A 20,731-nucleotide genomic window follows, 5' to 3' on the forward strand; every position below is an offset into this window, starting at 1 on the left:
GTATCAATGTGGATGTGCTGTTCTCCTCGGGGTCTTGGCTGTCAGAGGAGCCTGGTGAGCGTGAGCCCAACAGGTGGAGAATTCCTGCCTTCTCACAAGCATGCCCCGCGGGCTGTCTGGGAAGCAACACGGAGGGATGGCCTGGGGCTGGACTCACCTAGAAGGTTAAGTGATACCAGAGGACCAGGAGTCCAGGGTGCTGGTTGAAGTCAGGAGCCTGGGTCTCTGTCTGCACACCTGTGACATTGGCAGTCTCTGTTTGCACACCTGTGACATGGGTGGTCTCTACGCATCTGTGACATGGGTGTGTGTGTCCCCAAGACATTCCATTAACAGATGTGCGGTTGCCTTGCTGGGTCAGGGGCTGCCACGCTGCTGTGGGGCTCACGGGGTGGCTAGTAGCCCTATGATCTGGGGAGCAGAGAGGTGCTGATGTGCCAAGGGCTTTGAGGGCTGCTGGCCCCTGCCCCACACTTGTGCATGGGTAACTAGCCAAAGTTCACTTCGATGTGGAGATGGGGGCGGGGAAGGTGCAGGAACCCTGGAAGACAAATCCTTGCCCCTCAAAAAGTGGTAGACCACCAGGGTCTCTCCTGGGGCCGGCCCCCACCCCTGGTTCCACCACTGCCGGTGTCTTTAACTCATGTGATAGGGGCAGGGGTCTCTGTGGTCTCAGAATCCTGGTGACAACAGGTAAGGGCACTCAGCCAGAGTTCAAAGAGATCCCGACACCCGCCCCCTCCCAAGTTCTGATCTGACCCAAGCCGCTTGGCCCCAGGCAGGCCAAGGACAAGGGCCTCTTCTGAAGGCTCCTGGTCATTCACCCCCACCCATCCCCCAAGAGCCTGAGGGTCTGGGAGGAGGCCTTTGGGTCAAAGATGGGTGTCCTGGACCCTGAGGAACCCCAAGCAGCCAGCCTTAGCAAGAACTGTGGAGGGGAAAGCAGGAGGGCTTACAGGGCCCTGAATTGGCCTTGACAAGCCTCCCGCCATGCCCTGGAGGTGCATCGGAGTGAGCCCCAGGCAGGGGCAGTGAGTGCATCTCAGTGGCCACAGGCCTGGCGGTCTGGGTGGGGCTGCTGGGGGCAGGCCAAGGGCTGTGGGGCTTACAGTGTGTGTGTGGGGGGGGGGGGGGGGGTCGTGCAGGCAGGCCCTGGGGGGGGGGGTGGGGACTGCAGGAAGCTGGGCAGGGCAGAGTGGTTTGGGGGTGCAGGCGAGAGGGGGGGTGGTGCTGGCCAGGGACTGTGTGGGGCTGACCAGGCAGGTGGCAGGCGGGTGGGGGGCGCAAGAGTCCGGCTGGGGTGGAGTGGGGGGTGCAGGCGGGAGGGGGTGGTGCTGGCAGGGGGGTGGGTACAGCGCGGGGCTGACGAGGTGGGGGGGGCGATGGCTGCAGGAGGCGGGACCGCGAGGGGGGCCGGGAGGGGGGGGCGCGGGCACAGCGCGGGCGCAGGCTGAAGGGGCGCTGGCGTGTGCCCGCAGGCAGCCCGGCGCCGGGGACGGCGTCCGCGGGGACGGCGCGTGCCTGGACACCGCCAGCCTCAAGATGAGCGACCTGGACACGGAGGTGCTGCCCTTGCCGCCGCGGTACCGCTTCCGGGACCTGCTGCTGGGGGACCCGTCCTTCCAGAACGACGACAGGTACGGTAGGGAGGGGGTCGCGCCGCGGCGCGCTCGGAGCTGTCCGCGGTGCTGAAGGCCGGTCCGCTCCGCTGCCCTTCAACTTTCCCGGGCTTCCGGACGGGAGAAGTTTCGGGTGGGGGCTGGGCGACGTGGGCAGCACCTTCCGGGAGGGGCTCCCGGAGGGTGTGACGGAGAGCTGTGTGCTGGGGAGTCTTCCCAAACATCGGTCCCGGGGCCAGGCGTCCCCGCGTCTGCGCCCAGCCCCCCGCCCCACTCGCAGCCCTGCCGATTTGGGGGACAAGCCAGCGCCGGAAGCAAGCCGGTGGTGGAGCCCCACAGCCTGGCTGAAGGCTGGTGTCCTCCAGACTCTGGCTGTGGCCATTTGTCATTAACTGAGCGAGTGCCTTTCGAGCTTATGTCGTGGGTTCTTATGGAGGGTGACAGCATTCCCTCACCTCAAATTCTCCTGGTGGACAAAAGCAGAATGAACTGGAGTCTTTCGGTAAGAGACCAGCAGAACCTTGGGAATAATTCATGCGCCGAGGGAGCTGGCAGGAAGCTGCAAGCAATGTTGCTTTTCTCTGCCTTTTCCCCAAATAGCTGTCTTGGGTAAACAGCGGCCCTTTAGCGCTGTCAGCCTCAGGAGAGACGCTTTCGGGCCTGCCAGTGAAGGCAAGTGCAGGGACTCACGCGGGGCTGGAGCCTGCGGGGCTTGGGAATGAGCCCGGTTTCCTTGCCTTGTGTGTTGAGGGGCCTTTGGTACCTGCTGGTGCCTCCCCCCTCCCCGCCCCCTCCCAGCCCCGGACCCGGCAGAGCGAATGTGCATGCCCCCTCCCCCCAACAGTGCAGTTACTCCGGGTGGCACGTGAGGTGTCCAGGTTGAAATGGTCAGGACGCAGCCTGAGCCTCCAGAGGATCAGTTGCTGGAGCTGCAGCTGGGAAAATGACATTAGTGACTGAGGTCGGTGTGTAAGGACGGTGCCCGTGAGGAGCTGCCGAAGCTCGCTGTGCCAACCCCTGAACACAGAGCTTCCTACCTGCCCACGCCACATCTGGTCGCGTCCTCCGAGCAGGGGACAGAAGACATAAACCGCCGTGTTCACCCACTCATGGTCAAGTTTGTGGGTTCAGCAGAGGGACCTTCTGCATTCTGTGTTCTCTCTTGTCAGACTGAGTGCTGTGGTCATAAGTAAGCTCACCCAAGGGCTCACACCCGGGAAAGAGCTGAGCTTCACTCTCTGGAGAGGCAGCGGGGTCAGGAGGGTCCTGGTGTGGTGTATGCGGCTGGGGGCTCGCCTGCCCTCCTGGAACGCAGGAGGCCGGGGGCTTTCCCGAGTCAAACCTGTGTGCTGAGCGTCCTCCTACGGCAGCACCAGCCCCTCAGCGCCTAGTCCCCTGGGACCTGCTTAATTCTTGAAAACAGCAGCTCTGGAGATTTCTCCAATGTGGGAAGGAATGGCGTCTGTCTCCCTGGGCAGGCCCAGGGCCTCTGGACGCATCGATAAATGCCAGTGTCTGTGGTTGATAAAATTAGAGTGACGCACCCCTCCCCTCAGTTTTCAGGAGTGGATGGCATAGGTATTCCCCTGCTCACCCCAGAGAGGAGGCACCGGGCCTGGGTGGACATGCCTGGCCCTTGGAGCGTCCGGGGGCCTCACAGGTCGGGAGGGGGCTGCTGGTTTGCGCGTCAAGACAGGTTCCTGGTGATGTTACCCCCGCTGGCTTGGGGGCTGGAGGGGAGCCTGTGAGGCACAGTGCTGGCTGCCCAGGGTTCCAGGAGCAGCCACCTGGGACGGGGGTGGGGACCTGTCCCATATCCCCTGCCAGCCACTGTATCAGGAGCCCAGTTGGAGAAGTCTCTCTGTTTTCAAGCTTCTGTGGCTCAGGTTTGGCTTGTCCCTCTCATGAACCCTCTCGTGCCCATGGACATCGGGGCAGGCAGTGCAGGAAACCAGCATGGCGTACGAAGGGTGGGGTAGGGTACTGAGATCACCGGACACCCCCTTCCGTAAGGACACATACACAAGGAGGCACGTGCTGGGCTTTGAGCTGGCATCCAAGCTCAGGGAGGAGACAGTGAAAGCCTGGCTATGGGAGGCCCCCCCCTCGATGTTTGTGGCCCCTCGAGCCTCTCCCTCTGTGCTTGTCTCATCCTTGATGTCTGTGCCCCTCCCTCATCACTGATTCCCAAGTGGAGGGTGGAAGCAGGCTTCTCCCCGGCCCGTCAGGACCCCTTCTGCACGTATGGGGAGCCTGTAAGGATGTTTCCGGGGGCACGGGGCCGGCAGGGGCCTGGGCCTGCGGGCTGTCCCTCTGTGCCATGAGGTTGGGAGCTCAGGAAGACCCTGCCATCAGCACAGGGTTGGCCCCCGCCCCCCCCCCCCATCAGCAACATTCTCCCGGAACCCTTTCCCTCCCCCCCCCCCTCCGTTTTCCACCTCCAGCTCACAGGCCCCAGGGCAGGCTCTGGTGAGGGGGGGGTGGGGGGGTACTGATGCCCTGGCGTTCGGCAGGCTGTGAGTGGGCGGCCAGGGCTGTGGGCTTCCTGCTCTCCAGAGAAATAAAGCCACCAGCAGTGAGTCACTGCAGCCTCACACTGTGGCCTTGGAGGGAGGGAGAGACTCAGCCCACGTGGGCCGTGGGCCAGGCTGCAGCGCCCTCTGGGGAGAGGGGGGAGGGGGGCAGGCGGGGGAGGAGGGCGGAGCCAGAGCTCACAGACCTTCCAGGGAGCAGCTGAGGTCTTAGGACGACCTTCACCGCTGCATGCGGGACCAGGTCTTGGGGTCCCAGAGGGCAGGGCTCTCAGCAGAAGCGCACCTGGACCCTCCAAGGCCTGGAGCTCAGGACTCCCTGCCCCACCCTGGGACAGCCCGCTGCCCGTGTGCCCGGGGCCCAAGGAGCTGCTGAGGAGGCCCCTCCTGTCCCCTCCCAGCCCTGTCCAAGGCTGACCCTCCTGTGCTCCCGGGGTCTGAGTCACAGCTGGAGGCTGCAGGCCCCCCCACTGTGAGCCCTCCTCCTGAAAAGGTGATGACAGCCCCAGTCACCTTGAAGAGCACTGTGATGGGACCTTGACTGACACGAGGGGGAAGGGGCTCTGCCACTGGGCGCTTTGCCGTTAAGAGTGTTTCTCCCCCTCCTCGCCTGCATCCCGGACAGGAGGCTCTCAGCCCCACTCCCCAGCCCCGGGCTCAAGATGATGCAGGTGGGCTCTGTGCACTGAGGTACAAGGGGACACGGGGGCTGTCACACTGCAGCCTCGTCCCCCACAAGGGGCACAGCTGTCAAAAGGCTGGGGTGGGGAAGCCACCGGTGAGGACAAAGGGCCTGGCATGTGGCCATCTCCCAGACTGCAGGACCCGGACCGCCTGCTCTCCGCAGCTGTCCGCCAGCCAGGACTGGCCCAGCGGGGTGGCTGAAGCCACAGCTGGAGGCAGTGTCAGGGTCTGTGCCCTCCCCTCTCCCAGGCCTCTGAGTGCAGGACACGTGCACACGGAGAAGCATCTAGGGCCGAGGCTCTCGGGGGCTCTGGGGGCTGGGTGGGGGGGACATCGGCCTGCTGCAGGAAGGACGAGGAGGCCAGGCCTCCAGGGGTCAGAACGCCACCCCCGTGGCTGTTTGCCTTGGCCCCTCTGACAACAGAGTGTGGAGCTGATGTGTCTCTGCAGTTGAGCAGCACCAGATAGTATTTCACACAACAAGCTGGGAAGTGGGGACAAGGCCAGTCCTGCGTGGCAGGGGCAGAGGGGGCCTCAGACCCCTGCCGGCCTGCGGCGGGGACAGGGGACAGCCACGGCCCCCGGGGCAGGGGCTCCTCCTCGACCTCGGTCCACGGGGCCCCTCCAACCTGGACTGGGTGCAGGCAGGGCTGGGGTCTCTGCGGGAGGCGTGCCCCTTCCCTGCCCCTCCCCTCAGCCGAGCAGAAGGGGATCAGGCCCCCGGAGCGTGCGCAGTGAAGCCCCCCCAGGAGTGGGGGTCACATGGAACAGCTCTGCCCTCAGGGCCATTCAGCTGTAACTGTTAATAAATGGACGTCACTGAGCCACACTGGAGATGCCGCCAAGCCCGTGCACGGCTCCGAGTGGGTTCTAACCCCTCAGGGTGCTCCCTCCGCTGTGCTCCTGCCCCTCCCCCAGCCCTTGGCCTCCCTCTTCCCTCCTCCCTCCCGCTACCCAGGGCTCCTGCAGATGAGGCAGGGGTAGTCTGGGAGGGCAGCACGGTGCAGAGGGCGGGACACTGTCCTTGCTCACTGGTACAGGACCCAGGACCCTCCTGAGAGCCGCAGAGGACAAGCGTTGGCAGGGATCTCTCGTCTGGAGGGGCCTCCGGGCCAGCTCGGGGGCTGTGAGGGAAGCCAGGGCCGTGGGGGCCGCAGGCTGGCCCGAGTCTCGCACACGTGGGTTCCGTGCGTACCGGTGAATACGGAGGGCGCTTCACGGTGGAGGGTGGCCGTGGACGCGCCCCAACCCGTGGCAGTCCAACTGAAGCAGGGGCAGCGTGACGCCGGAGGAGCCCCGCTGCTCGGCCCCGTGTCCGCTGGGTCCCTCCTGCGTGGGGCTGCTGGGCCCAGGCCTCCTGGGGGCCTGCCTTCCCCCTGCGGCCCGACTCCTGGACGGGGCCGACCCACAGGGTGGGACAGGGTGAGGCCCCAGCTCTGCCCCGGCACCTGCTCCTTGCCCCGCCCTGGCTGGGGGCCTGTGTCCACTGCCAACCCACAGGCCTCGGAGGACACAGCCGATCAGGGAAATGGTGGAGGGCCAGGCTGGCGTGGCCCCGATCAGGTTGGGGGGTGTCCCACCACCTTCAGCTCCACGAATAGCATTGGATGGTGCCCGGGCAGCGGGGACGTGGAACGAAAGCCAAGCCCCTCCTCTCCCCGCTCCCCAAGACCCCACTGGGCCCGGAACAGCCACCCAGGTGTCCCGCCTGCTGTCACACCAGCCTGTTGGATGAGCCCCCACCCTCCTCGCTCAGGCATGGCATCCCTGTGTGTGCTGACCGCAGCGTTGTCCTGCCTGTCAAGCCCCTGCATGGTGGCTGGGCGCTTTCTGGCTTCCCGCGGAGCAGGGCCGGGGCGCGGGCGCGTGGGCTCCAGGAGCCGATGCTGGACACCTGGAGAAGGCTGCTTCTCCAGGATTCTGCTTGGGGCTACGTGACTGAGTCTAGGAAAAGCCTCTGGTGGTGCCAGGTTCTGGGCAATTCCATGAGCTTTAAGGTGTCCTTAGGGAGTAAAATTTGTGTCTTGATTTTTCCAGTCACTTTCTGGGCCCAGGGTTCCTCTGCCTGCGTCTCCTTCACTCCACTGTGGGCCGGCTGGGGCCGTCCGTTCCCCGATCCTGTTCCCCGGTCACCTGGGGTCCCCCACAGGGAACAAGGGCCTGGGGGGTGGCTGGCGCAGGGCAGAGACAAGGGCGGACGACTCCCTGTGGAGGCTGGGCTCCTGGGGGCAGGCCAGGCCTTCCTTCTGCTGGAGTCCCTCCCTCCAAGTGGGGGTTCTGGGGACTTGAGTCACCTCTCCCCCAAGCCCGGGAGGCCAAGAGGGGACAGGGGGAGCTGCGAGTGGATGGACAATAAAGGGACACCGCAGACGGACAGGAGAGGGGCTGGGGGTGGAGGGGCACAGGCACGCGTGTGCTGAGATGGGTCAGCCGGGCTCGGGGACCTGTGTCTGCACTTGTGAAACGGGCGAGCTGCTCAGTCTTCTGGGGGCCAAGGGTGCATCAACACTCCTGGCTCCCCCTGCCCGTGCCCTGGGGGCATCTGGGAGTCCGCGTGCTGGGGAATCAGGTGTCCCCCGGGAGCCCCGTTCCCCATCCTGCCCCGGGACTGTGCAGGTCAGCGTATGTCTCCGGAGACTTGTACGTGTGACTCAGAATTCAGTTCCTCCTCAACCGTGCAGAGCACGGCACAGATGCCCAGTGAGGGGGCAGCCGGCATCCTCCGGGGTCACAAAGACCACGATCAGTTTTGGTTTCAAGTTCTAATTCCCGTTGGTCCCTTGATGTGCCGCTTACTGTTGTAACGGTATCGTGCAGGGACCATCCCGCCGCCTCCATCTGAAGCGAAGCTAGGGGGCGGCAGCGTTCAGGTTGTGTTTCAGTCAGCTGAGCTGCGTAACAAAACACCACAGCTTAAACAACACACCTATTTCCCGCGGCTCTGGAGGCTGCGGGTCCGGGAGCAGGGTGCCCGCACGGCCGTCCCGGTGACGGCCCTCTTCCCGGGTGCAGGGGTGGTGTGGGGCTGGAGGGAGCTCCCCAGTGTCTTCTCATAAGGGCACCAGCCCCATCCCCGGAGCCCCCCTCATGACCTCAGCTAACCCTAATCACCCCCAAGACCCCCCACTCACAGCATCGCACCGGGGGTCAGGGCCTCAACACATGAGTCCACGGCAGGCTTGGAAGGTTGAGTTGACGCCACAGAAGAAATGGCAGTTCATCTTTCCCAGGACTGAGCTGTGCTTTGACTTAAACTCCTTAAGCTTTGAGGGCGACCCAGGAGAGCCTGGAGAGAGAGCCCGCTTGGAGCTTCCTCTCCCCTCCGGGCTGGGCGTGTGCGCCGGCTGAATGGAGGCAGTTCCTGCAGCAAAGGGACCTGTCCAGGGTCACAGCGCTGCTTAAGGGGGCCTCAGGAGGAGCGGGTCTCCAGAAAGTGCCCCAGACCCCTGTGGTGTTTTGACTGAGCCTCCACCCGGGAAGCGGGTCTACCTGGAGCCCGTGCGTGTGATCTTACTTTGTAGCTGTGGTTAAGATGAAGGTCTCAAGGGGAGCTCATTCTGGGTTAGGGCAGGTGCTACCCTCTGTGAAGAAGGTGTCTTACAGGAAAAGACACACAGGCAAACCCACGTGAAGGCAAGGGCAGAGGCTGCAGGGATGCGGCCACAGGCCGGGAGCGCTGGGGCCTCCAGGAGCCGGGAGAGGCAAGAAGGACCCTCCCTGGAGCTTCCGGAGGGAATGAGGTTCTGCCCACACCTTGATTTCAGACTTCTGGCCTCAGAACTGGCAGAAAATAAATTCCTGTTGTTTCGGGCCTCCCAGTTTGTGGCACTTTGTTACGGCACCCCAGGACCCTGACGTCCCCATCACAGGGTACGAGTGTGGTGGGGGCAGGCGGCCCCGAGAAGCTAGGGACCCAGGGACCCGGCACCTGCCCCCTTCTCCGGTCTCTAAGGAAGTTTCCAGTGTGGGGTTGTGGAGCGCGTGCTGGGCCTGCAGGGTGGTCACTGCCCTTGTGGGGTGGAACCCCTGGTCCGCTGAGGTTGGACGGAGTCTGTGAATAACTTGACCTCTCCTTTTGCTGGGGTGTTTTCCGGGGCAGGGCCTAAAGTGATATTGAAAATACACTCACAAGCGGAAATGCCGGAAAAGAGGCCCCCTCCCACTGGGCCGTGGGAGCCAGGAGCAGACGGACACCTCCCCCCACCCCCGGACAGCAGGAACAATGGCTCCTGGCCCTGAGGACTCCAGAGGAGGGGCTGTGGGGGCGCTGCATCCTTCGTGACCTTGACCCCCACGATAGCCCAGGGAGGAGGCTGCTCCTATGGGGCAGCAGGAGCAGGGAAAAGGCCTGGGGGTCGGGTCGTGGGGAGGGGACGGGCGGAGCCAGGAAGGTGCCTGGACTGGGCGGGGGCTCGGGTTCTGGTGCAGGTGTGTGTGGGGGGGAGAGTCTGAGGGAGCAGACGTGGATGCCCCCAGCCTCTCTTCACAGCTGTGTGGTGGGCAAGGGCAGCTCCCCAAGCATGGCAAGGCCCTGGCCAACCCCACTGCATCTCTGTCCCTGGGTCCAGGGACAGGAGGCCCCTCTGGGGGCTGAGCTGGCAGCACCCTCCTCCCCAGGCCCACGGGGTAGGGGGGCCGGGTCCTGGCTCCTTCCCTCCTCCCTGCCCGCATTCTGAGCCTTTGTGGGCTCCTCACCACGTGCCCGCCTCGGGGGTCCGGGGGTCCAGAGGGGCTAAAGAAGCGAGGTCATCTTGGGAAAGCCCCTCCCATCCAGCCCCCGGAGCCCAGGCCCTGCCCCTGCCCGCATCTCGCTAATTAGCAGCTCATTCTCTCTGTGTCTTTGTGTTTCTCTGCCTCTCTGGCAGGTTTTCCTGTGTTTTGGGCCCCCTTTCAGGGCACTTAACCAGGGCCCAGGAGCAGGGAGAAGGGCCCCGACCCTGTGTCCCCTTCTGGAGGGGAGGGTGGGCAGGGACTCCCGCTGAGTCTGGCCGTGGCTGTAATGCCCGTGTGTGGGGAGATGTGGCACCAGGGCAGGGTCGGCCCCCCCAGGCCAGCCCTCTCACATCCCTCTGCATCCTCTGGGCAGGAGTGGACACAGGTGGGCTGTCTGGAGCTGCCCCAGAAAGACAGCCAGACGGTGACTCTTTGCGGGGGTCCAAAGTAAGCGTTTTAAGATGGGGAGAGTACCCTGGTAGCCCCAGGTGCCATCGAAGTGCCCCCAAAAGAAGGAGGCAAAAAATGGTTAAAATGCTAAGCTGTGTTATGTATATTTTACCCCAAGTTGAAAAAGAGAGAGAGAGAGAGGCGAAGGGAGATTTAACACAGACTGAGGAGCCCACCTCAGGACAGGGGCAGAGATCCGAGGGACGAGGCCACAAGCCAGGGGACACTGGAGCCACCAGAGGTGGGAGGGGTCCCCTGGAGCGTCCAGGGGACGGCAGCCCCGCCGTACCGACCGTGGACTTCTGGGCTCAGAACTGGCTGGACCGTTTCTGCTGTTGAACCACCCAGCGTGTGGTCCCCATTAGGGCAGCCACGGGACCCTCGCACGAGCTCTCCCAGCTGTTGTGGGAGCGGAAACGTCCGGAGAGATCCTCTCACTCCCACCGGGCGGCAGGAAAGTGCCAGCTGTCCAGCCGCCCAGGCGCCCAGGCGCCCAGGCCAGGCCGCCATTGGGAAGTGAGGGTCTCACGGAAGCAGATTCCGAGTGGCGTTTGTGGGGCATCTGTGACTCACGCCCTGTGCTGGGGAGGGGGCCGGGGGAGAACGGGGGAGATTCTGGTGGTGCCCAGGAATTGGTTAAGGGGCGTGGAGGTGAGTGAGGGGCCGGCGGGGTCAGGGGAGAGTGGCAGCAACCTGGCCCGGGGAGACCCCACCCGGTGGCCCCCAGCCCCTCGCAGCTGGTCTGCTCAGCCCAGGAGTGTTGTGTCCTTCTGGTTATTAGGGCTCAAACTGCTCTTGATCCAGAATGGCTCCCGCCAGGTGCGGCCCCTCGGGATCTCCAGGCTGCCCAGGACCGTGAATACGATGAGATGTCCCGGCCAGGATCAGGATGCGTCGCACAGTGTCGGGGGCTGAGCTTCATCTCTCCTAAAGTCATGTGGTGGACTTTTGACCGCCTGAGCCTCCCCGCCCACCAGTGCCTCAGAAGTGACCTCGTCTGGAAATAGGGTCATCGCAGGTCATCAAGTGAGCATGAGGTCGTCAGGGTGGGCCGTAATCCTGTACGACTGGAGCCCTTTCACCAAGGGGGATCTGGAGACGGGCGCAGAGTGAAGACAGCCGTGTGCGGGACGAGGAGGCGGCCTCGGGAGCACAGCCCTGCCGGCGTCGTGGTCTTGGGCGTCCGGGCTCCAGGACCGCGAGGGAACGCGTTTCTGTTGTTTGAGCCACGTGCCTGTGTTGCTTCTTTACGGCGTAGCAAGGGACTGTGCGTGGTAATTCAGGTTACCGGTCGTCTGAGCGGGCCCCGTCCAACCACACGAGCCCTGTGGAAGCAGAACGTTTTCTCTGGCTGGAGCCCAAGAGGCAGAGCTTTGGGGCCCGGGGGAATTTGGCACACCGTTCCTGGCTCTGAGGACGGGGGAGCCACGTGCCAAGGCGTGCGACGGCCCTTCATAAGCGAGCCGGTGACAGCCAGCGCGAGAAAGGGCGCATCCTGCAGCCTCCAGGAACTGAGTCCTGCCAGTGGCTGGATGAGCTGGTGGGCGGAGTCTTGCCCAGAGAGTCCGGCCCTGCCTGACACGCGGCGGCCTCGCCAGCCTCGCGAGGCCCCACGGAAAAGCCGAGCTCGGAAGAGCCAAGCTAAACCCTGCTCAGACGTGGAGCCTACAGCACCGTGAGATGATAAAGGGGTTGCTTTAAGTGGTGACGTCGGCGATGATTTGTTACACGGCAACGGCAGCCGATACACCTCTTTCCTGCAGAACATTCGCCGTCTGTGTGCGTCTGGGTGCCTCTTCCAGAGCAGCTCAGTCTGCCCCTCTGCCTCCGGCGTTCCTCACAGGCTGGCTGTCGGGTCCGAAGGCCGGGCAAACGATTTAGGTGAAGGGACATTTTAGGTGACATGTGGCCACACGCCTCCTGGTTTTCCCTCCACTGCGATGATAGCTGGGTTAGGGACAGCAGCACAGCCCTGCGCATCACCCCTGCTGGCAAGAGGGACTTTGCAGACGTGATGCAGGTAAGGCTCTTTACAGGGGGCAGGGGATGCTCCTGGATGGTCGCTGTGGCCCAGTGCTGTCACAGGGTTCCCGGAAGAGGGAGGGGGAGGGGCTGAAGCAGAAGTCACAGCGGCGTGAGGAAGGGACCCCGAGAAGCTGGCAGAGGTGGGGGGTGTCCTCCCCCAGAGCCTCCAGAAGGAACCAGCCCTGCCCACACTTAGATTTTAGGCCTCTGAGCTCCGGACTACGAGACGGTAAATTTGTGTTGTTTTAAGCCAGTAAATTTGGGGTGATTTGTTACAGCAGCAGCAGGAAACCCATCCACCGTGTTGTAATCATTGCCCATCCTGATGCTCAGCCGCCCCTGCTGTGTCCGCTGAGAGCCCTGCCCGCTGGGTTCTGTACCTTTCCTCCCCAATTTTTTTTATTGTGAAAAAAACACATAACAAAATTTACCACCTTTTTAAAAAAAAAATTTTTTTTAAGGTTTATTTTATTTTTGAAGGAGAGAGAAACAGAGCGTGAGCAGGGGAGGGGCAGAGAGAGAGGGAGACACAGAATCCGAAGCAGGCTCCGGGCTCTGAGCTGTCAGCACAGAGCCTGACACGGGGCTCGAACTCACAAACCGCGAGTTCGTGACCTGAGCCGAAGTCTGACACTTAACCGATTGAGCCACCCAGGCACCCCTAAAATTAATCGTCTCAAGGGCACAGTTCAGGGGCGTCAAGTGCATTCACACTGTCGTGCAGCCGTCTCCCCATCCGTCCCCAGAACGTGTTCGTCTTCCCAGGCTGGACTCTGTCCATTACACGTGGACCCTCCCCTCCCCCAGCCCCACCCTCCCGCTCTCCGTGTCCGTGGCTCCGACTCCTCCAGGGCCTCCGGTGAGCGTCCGCTCCTCCAGGGCGTGTCCCCCTGTGACAGGCTGACGTCACTCAGCACGGTGCCCTCCGGGTTCGCCCACGTGGTAGCAGGTGCCGCGATTCCCCTCCCTTTTGAGGCTGACGTTCCGTGGTGTGGGCGACCACGTCTTACGTACCCATCCTTCTGTGGTCGATCTGATGGACCCTCGGGTTGCTTCCGTGTTTAGCTGTTGTGAGTGACGCTGCCACGAACACGGGTGTGCAAATATCCGTCCGAGACCCTATCTTCAGTTCTGCGGGCATACGCCCCAAAGCGGAGCTGCTGGGTCACACGGTAATCCCGCTTCTCGGGAAGCCCCACACCGTCCCACGATGCCTGCAGCGTCTCACGCTCCCGAAAACAGCACACGAGGCTCCCATCCCCCACACCCGTGCCGGCACCTTTATTTTCCGTTGGTTCCAGAGCAGCCGTCCCGGTGAGTGCGTGCTGGTATCTCGTGGTCGTCTTGAGGTGTGTTTCCCCAGTGATCGGTGGCGTTGAGCATCTCTTCACGGGCTCATAGGCCCCCAGGCCGGAGCCTGGGAGGTCTAGCTGTGGTCCCAGGGACAGCCCGGGCGCCACCCCAGCCGGGCGATCAGCACACCCTCTGGTTCGCCTCTCGCGGAGTGGGGCTGCGGGTGAAGACTCCCAGGACCCCGTGGGCACACACCGGTGTGGCTCGGGAGGGTGGAGGCAGGGGCCTCCCCTGGTTCCCCTGGGCACCGCTTCAGAAAGTCCGCGATGCCAGGCCTGCGCCCTAGGCCTGCTGCTTCAGGGTCGCTCCTTGCTGCCTTCTGCCGTTTCCACATCTTCCTGGGTTCCGGAGGCTCCTGGGCCAGCCTGCCCACCTGCCCTCACACCTCCAGACATCATACCCGGACCCCGGGGGCCGTACCTGCCCTGGGGCGCCCCTCCGGCCCGGCCGCCCACGGAGTGCCAGGCATGGGCGTCCGGCCCCCCCCCCACCACGAGACGGCGTCTGGTCGGTGCGTGAAGGACTGATCGGTGACCACCCCGTCTGCTCCTCCCCGTCTCGGGCGTCACCGCCCACCCATCCCCTCAGCCTTGATTGACGCCCCCCATCCAGTCCTCCAGAAGCCTGGCTGCCTCCACCTCAGACACCCTGGACTCGGCCTGGTCTCGTCCCTATCGTCACAGGGATGTGAGGTGACGCCCCCCACCCCAACCCCCCAGGACAGCCGTCCTGCAGCAGGAGCCGAGCGGCGTTTATAGCGCTCCAGGCAAGGGCGCTCGCTCTTGTCCGCCCTCCCATCACGGCCGTGGGCCAGAGGTCGCCCGACCGCAGCGGGAGTGGGCAGTCTGCGACTCTCCTCACCGTGCGCCACAGCTGGGGAACGAGGCGCCTCGGGCCGCTGCCCGTGCCCAGGGCCGGCTCTCCTGCACGGCCAGGGGACGCGGCACCGGCCGGAGGCTAAAGTGGACGACCGTTTTCCAAACGAACCAGTCCTTATGTAAGTGACACGGCGGCCAGCTGGAAAGGCCTCCGCCACCAGCTCCCGGACGCAGCACTGGCGACTGTCTGGTGGTCCTTCCACGCACGTCAGCCGGTTTCTCTCGTTAGGGCGCGTCATACAAAATGTTGGAGAAGCCTTGCCTTGTCACCTGACACTTATCCTGGACTCCAGAAGCCATCACTGCTCTCAGAGTCCAGGACTGCAGCGGCCACGGCGGACTCGGCAGACGGGCTGGCCCGAGAGGCGGGCGCCGCCACCTGGAGCCTCGGGTGGGCCGAAGCAGCCGTCGGGGAACATGAGCTCGTGGCTGTGTGGGCAGAAGTGCATCCCGAGGGCCCTGCGGCTCCCGGCACCTCCTGGGGAGCCCAGCGAGCAGCCCGGACGTCCGGCCCTTCTCCGCTACTGACCGGACCCGGGGAGCCTGGCCCTGCCCGGGGACGGTGCCCGGACCCCAGAGCCACAGCTGTGGGGACGCCGCCTGTGCCCGCGGCCCCGCTCGCCGCGTGCCGCGTGCCACGTGCACCCCCACGTGTGGCTCGCTCGCCAGCGGGCCCCGGAGCTCTTCCAGCCGCTCCGCGTCCCTCCACGGGAAGGGGGACAAGCGGCCGCCATCTCCTCGTCCCCTCCTCGCGCAGGTAGGCAGGGGGCTTTGCCCGCACAGAGCCCTCATGTCTCCAGGGCAGATTCCTAATGGAAACGCGGTCGGGGGGATGCTGCTGTGGGGGTTTGCTGAGGCCACCGAACGGCTCCGCACCAGCTGTCCCTGCCTCGCGATCTGGGGAAGGGCCAGGCAGGGGCTGGGTGCCCTGGGCCCACCTGCCTCCCACAGACCTTCCGTAAGCCCAGGCCCCGGTGGTTTACTGGGTCACGCAGGTGGGGTGAAGAAACGGGCAGGCCAGGCAAGCTGGAGCCTCTGGTCTAGATGTCAGGGTTCGGGCAGGTGAGGAGGGCCTGGAGCCGCTGGCCGCTGCGGGGGATAGCCATGCATCTCCGCACCCCTGCGCCCAGGGCACCCAGAGCCGGAGCCTCGGTACCCCCAGCACCAGCACCTGCTGGCTGTTACCTGGGTGAACCACCTCACCTCCCGGGTCCTCGATCCATTTCTCCCTGCCTCGGTCTCTGGGGGAAGCCACCTCCTACTTCGGTGCCTCAGTCTCCCCACTCTGCGAAAACGAAATCTTCACTGTCTCCTTGAGTTGCTCGTGTTCAGTGAGGTGATCAGAGCCGTCCCCAGCCGGGCGTGGGGTGCAGACAGGGCTCCACAAAGCAGACGCTTTGTCCAACATGGAGCCGAGCTTGGCAGATGAGCACTGCTTGCTTGGTGAGTCCCCCCACGGACTTCCGGATAGCCCTGAGAGGTAGGGCCTGGGGGCGCGGGGGGTGGACCCACCCAGCCTGAGCAGGCACCAAGAACGGGGCCTGGAAGGCGGGCACCGCTCTAAGCAGGCCATCGGAGCCCCACCTGGGTCCCCTGGACCCGGAGGCCGACTGTGACTTGGGCGCGCGGCTGCGCACCGAGGCTCCCGGGGCTCCGGCAGCGCCTGCCTGCGGAGGTGAGTGGCCGACAACCACCAGCTGTCACCGCGCCACTACTGCTCCCCTCCCCCAGCGCCGCCGTGACTGTCGTGATTCTTACTACTACTTCCGTTATAAGGCGGCCCGGCAGCCGGCACCGAGACCCCTCCTGCCGGGGCTTCGTGCGCGTCCGCCCGCCCCCCGCCCCCCCCCACCCCGCCTCCCGGCGCCCCCCGCCCGCCCGGGCCGATCCACTGCGGCGGCGGCGCGGGGAGCGCGGGGCGGGGCGCGGAGATGGGAGCGCCGCCCCCGCCGCCTCCCGCCCGTGCGCTCCCGCAGGATGGCGCGGGCCAAGCTGCCGCGCTCGCCGTCCGAGGGCAAGGCGGGCCCGGGGGGCGCCCCGGCCGGCGCCTCGGCGCCCGAGGAGCCGCACGGGCTCAGCCCGCTGCTGCCGGCCCGCGGCGGGGGCTCCGTGGGCAGCGATGTGGGCCAGAGGTAGGGGCGCGCGCCCGGGGGACCCCGCGTACCGCCGGGAGGGGCTCTGCTTCTCTGCCGCTCGCCTCCCGCCCCGGCTCCGCTCGGCTGCACCTGCCGCGTCGCCCGCAGCCCCGGGAAGGGGGCGGGGGACGGCGGGGTTCTCCCCCTCCGAACCCTCACCCAGGCGCAAGGACCACCCGCTGTGCTACCAGCCGGCCTCCGGGAGCCTGTGCTCTCCCCCTCCCTCCTGCTCTTAGAGGCTGGTACGGTGGGCCTGCAGGTAAGACCGGAGGGAAGCAGGGACGACGACCGAGGCACCCGGCCAGGTGGCTCGGGGACCCCTGCCCGGCCCTCTCCCACTGAGCCCACACTCCAGTGGGTTCCAGCCGCCGCTTGTGGGGAGGTGAGGCCAATATCCGAGTCCCCACTTCAGAAGTGGGCAGCATGAGGCTGGGGGGGGGGGGCTGGCTGAAGGCTGCATAGCAGATTGGAGCTGGGACGCAGGTCTGAGGCTCCCTGGGGGGCTAGTGCCTGAAGCTGGTGGCAACCAGGGTGCGGCAGTCCAATTTCCTGGGGAGGGGCCCGCCTGGGGAAGGGGGCCTCACCAGCCCTTCTCCAGCTCCGCTGAGCGCAGGGCTGGACGCAGCACCCCCATTTCACGGATGAGGACACTGAGGCTCTGTCTGCGGCACTAGTCCTTAGCCAGCAGCAGTATTTAGCCAGCACCTTCTCTGTGCAGGGAACCCTTGTAGATGCTGCGGGGGAAACGGAGATGAATCAGATCCGCCCTGGGTGTGGGCACACGTCGTGGGCACAGAAACCTGTGCCTGGCAGAGAGGTGCAGGCTGGGCCGGGGTGAGGCGAGTGGGAGCTTCCAGGGCCGCTGGCCCTACGGGGAGGGGCACAGGAAGATGGGCAGGGGCCCTCCAGGCAGAGGCGACAGCCAGGGCCAAAGCCTGGGGAGGGTGCAAAGCCTGGGGAGGGTTGGGGCCGAGGTTGGCAGGGACTCTCGGCCCGGCAGATGGTAGGATGAGAGGCGTCTCGGGAGCCTCTCCCCTGCCCCTCCCCTCTGGCCACAGGCTACCCAGGCCCCTCCTGCCCTCACACCCTGTTTCTGGCTCCTTCGAGCACCCCTGGTGGAAAGCTGACGCCCGGTGGTTATTCCCATTTGCCAGAGCGGACTGCTAAGGCTGGAGATTAAGTGCCTCTGAGAGGCGCTGGAGCAGCTAATGGGCAGCCCGGGCGGGAAGGCAGCAAGTGCCGGCCAAGGCCCTGAGGACAGAGTCCTCTCCTTTCCATCCTCCTCCTGCGCCGCGGGGGGCAGCGGCTCCAGAAGCTCTGGTTACAGCCAGTCCAGCCACTGCAAGAGATCGGTTCCCCTTGCTGTTCCTGTTCCTGCAGGGGTGCAGAGGCAGGTCCTGCCCAGCCTGCATCTGAGCCTGCAGTGCAGAATGGGAACTGAGATGGCAAGGCCACCTCTTCCAGGAAGTCCTCTCCCCTCCCCGCACTCTTCTGCCCCCAGTTCTGTGCTGACCCTTATACGGGTGGCCTCGCTCTATCCCCAGCAGCCCCTGAGGTACAGGTATCAGCCTCCTTGTGCAGAGCAGAGAAGGGGGAACTGTCTGTAGCTGCGTAGCTGGCCCGTGGTGTTAGGGCCTGGAGCCCTGCAGCCCCGTATCCTCAAATGCTAGATGCACACCATGGAGTTTATTCTGGATAGGAGCAGTAGAGAGCCACAGCAGGTTCCTGAGCAGAGGAAGGCATACAGGGTTTTTGCTCCTTGGAAACTCAGATCTGACAGAGGGTCCTGCACAACCAGGGCGGGGTGACGGGGACCTTCTGTCAGAGGGAGCCAGTGGCCAGAGCTCCTGAAGCTGGCCCCATCTGCATGCCGGGCCCCCTTCTGGGGCCAGCCAGGATCAGCGCTCCTGGGCCACGAGGCACTGGCCTTCCCCAGGGTAGCCCACTACCAGCTGGGGAGGCAGCAAGGCACCGGGAGGTGCCTGCTTCCAGTGCCAGGGCTCAAGGCCCCCCACCCAACACAGTGCACCCCAGTGGCGTGGATGCTGGGTGGGCCAGCACGGGTCCCTCCCCCACGCCGGCCAGCCCGAGCGCCCTGGGCTCTGAGCTCGTGGGTCTCCTCCTTCCCCTCCCCCATGTCTTGTGGGGCCAGGAAGGGGAGGGGCAAGGCTTAGAAATCACGACCTGGAGCAGGAGTGTTGAAGACCATCGTTCAAGAGCCTTTGAGCAAGGGGTCCAGTGGGCTCTCCCCGTGGGTCAGGGCTGTGCTGGGGCCCCTTCCTGACCCCAAAAAGCCCGGGGCTGGGGGGCCTTTGCCCTTCCCAGGTGCTGCTCTATGTTTGGTGTGCCAGCCTGGACGGACATACAGGGCTGGAGAGGAAGGGGCTGATTGCTGGGCACCTCCCTCCCGCCCCTTCTCCTCCCCCCCACCAGGTTTGGGTTCTGCACCAGGTGAGGGGCTCACCGGTGTATCCTCGGAAGGGACATCTGAGTGGGTGGCCTGGAGGGCACGGGAAGACTGCAGAAAGATCTAGGAGGCAGAACCCAGGGGTCTGGGAGTGGTGGGGAGTGGTGGCGGGGTGTGGGGAGCACTGCGGACGGCTGCTTGGGGTACCTGGAGGCACAGCCAGGCTGGCCAGTGGGACGCTCCCGTCGGTGTGGATGCCCGGAGGGGAGGAGAGGGGCAGCAGGCCAGAGGCCAGGATGGAACTCTGAGGTCCTGCTTGAGGCTGTGGGCAGAGGCCACTGTGTCCCCGGGACAGACAGAGAGTCCTGGGGAAGAGGGGGGCCAGGAGGAGGGCCTGGGCGGGGGGAGGAGTCGCTGCGACCAGATGAGGCCGGTGCCCCGCCATTGGTAGCTTCAGGGCAGGGGACATCCGCGGAGGGGCCTCACTCAGAGGTGGGCTGACAGGCAGGGTTTGGGGAGTAGAAGGGGAAACTCCCGCTGAGGGGCTCCGCGGGAAGCCTCGGGAGGGGCGGGGCCTGGGGCGGGGCCGTGGGGGCGGGGCCTGGGGAGGCGGGGCCGGAACAGCTGGAGGCAGTGCCTGGCGGGGGATTGGAACCCCGGTAAGCCCAGCCCCAGTTCGGGGCTGCGTCGAGTGGCCCCTGGGGGCAGCGTGTCCCTCCTGCCTGTGGCCCTGTCCCCTGACGACAGGTGTGGAGGGGCAGGGCGCACCTCTGCGTGCAGGGTCCCGGGAGCTTCTGTGAACTCGGGGGCCGAGGCAGGAAAGGGAGCGAGGACGGCAGGAAACACCTTTCAGCGGCGGCCACTTTGCTCCTCTGGTCCCCTTGCGCACCCACGCCCGCCCCCCGCCCCCCCCCCCCCCGCCAGGTGCCCCGAGCCCAGCATGCAGCTCCACACCTCGGGGTTCTTGGGGCTCCAGTGTGGTCCTGCTCTCCTGCTGTCCTTCCCAGAGTCCCGTGCATCTGCCGTGACCCCAGGCTTGCCACAGCCAAAGGCAGTAGGCAGAGCCCCTTCCCCACAGGCCCGCTCACCCCCCTCCCCTTTAGGTGGCCCCCGTGGTCCTCCAGGAACCCGGCCACTCTCCTCACCCACCCTGCTTGAGCTCCACCGCCACAGCCCCACTGCAACAGCCTGGGCCTTGCCAGGCTCCTGCCCAGCTCCCTCCTCCCCACCCCTCTCCGTGCAGCTGTCGCCCCAACTCAGAGCTCGGGGCAGCACCGGGGCCAGGACAGGAAACCTGAGGTGGACAAACATGTAGAATCTGCCAGAAGCTCCCGGCAGAGCCCTGGCCTCCTTTGCTCCTTGCGGAGCCCGGCCCCTGAGCACGCCCCCTCCAGTCCCTCATCGCCCCGGACCTCCCCGCGGTCCCACTGTGCCGTCCCAGGCACGAGGAGCTGTAGACCGGGGCACTCGGAGGGGGGCCTGCCCACCCGGAGGGCCCTGCACAGGCGGTGCGCGGCCGTGTGTGGATGACCCGGCCCGTGTGAGGGGCTGGCCCAGCCCTGCAGGCCAGCTCCTTCCTCCCTGCCATGGCCTCTGGAAGGCAGTGGTCTTCCCTGAACATTCACATCCTCTTCTGGAACATGGCAGCATCGAGGGTTAAGAGAGGCTCCCTGAAGTCCTCTGTGCACCAGATGGGTACGTCATCAGCAAATAGACTTTCTGCATATACATGCAAACGCACACCCCTCCGGAGCCCCCAGGGGCCAGTCCCCTGCTGCCACCAGCACCACCCCCCTGCCGGCCTCCCCTCCAGCCCAGGACCAAAGCTGCCACCAGCCACCACCCCCCCACCCCAGTCTCCCCTCCAGCCCGGACCCCAGCTGCCACCAGCCCAGGCCCAGCCATCATGGCGTCAGCTCTTGTGGCCAATCTGGGA

The 20,731-nt window shown here is 65.3% G+C and overlaps 1 protein-coding gene across 11 annotated transcripts in view; it reads left to right on the plus strand.

Moving 5' to 3' along the window:
- Positions 1 to 1,496: 1,496 nt before the first annotated feature.
- Positions 1,497 to 20,731, plus strand: part of KCNT1 (potassium sodium-activated channel subfamily T member 1) — a 49,891-nt gene continuing 30,656 nt past the window's right edge. For 7 of the 11 annotated variants that reach the window (XM_045043417.1, XM_045043419.1, XM_023243059.2 and 4 more), the window contains exon 1: positions 16,231 to 16,385. In XM_045043417.1, the coding sequence (XP_044899352.1) occupies positions 16,231 to 16,385 (155 nt within the window). Of the gene's footprint in view, positions 1,638 to 16,230; positions 16,386 to 20,731 lie in introns of those variants that run through there. The other 4 variants (XM_023243065.2, XM_045043418.1, XM_023243062.2 and 1 more) reach the window with 4 other exon arrangements.

Source organism: Felis catus, chromosome D4, assembly GCF_018350175.1.
Source record: "Felis catus isolate Fca126 chromosome D4, F.catus_Fca126_mat1.0, whole genome shotgun sequence".
Classification (NCBI taxonomy): Eukaryota; Metazoa; Chordata; class Mammalia; order Carnivora; family Felidae; genus Felis; species Felis catus.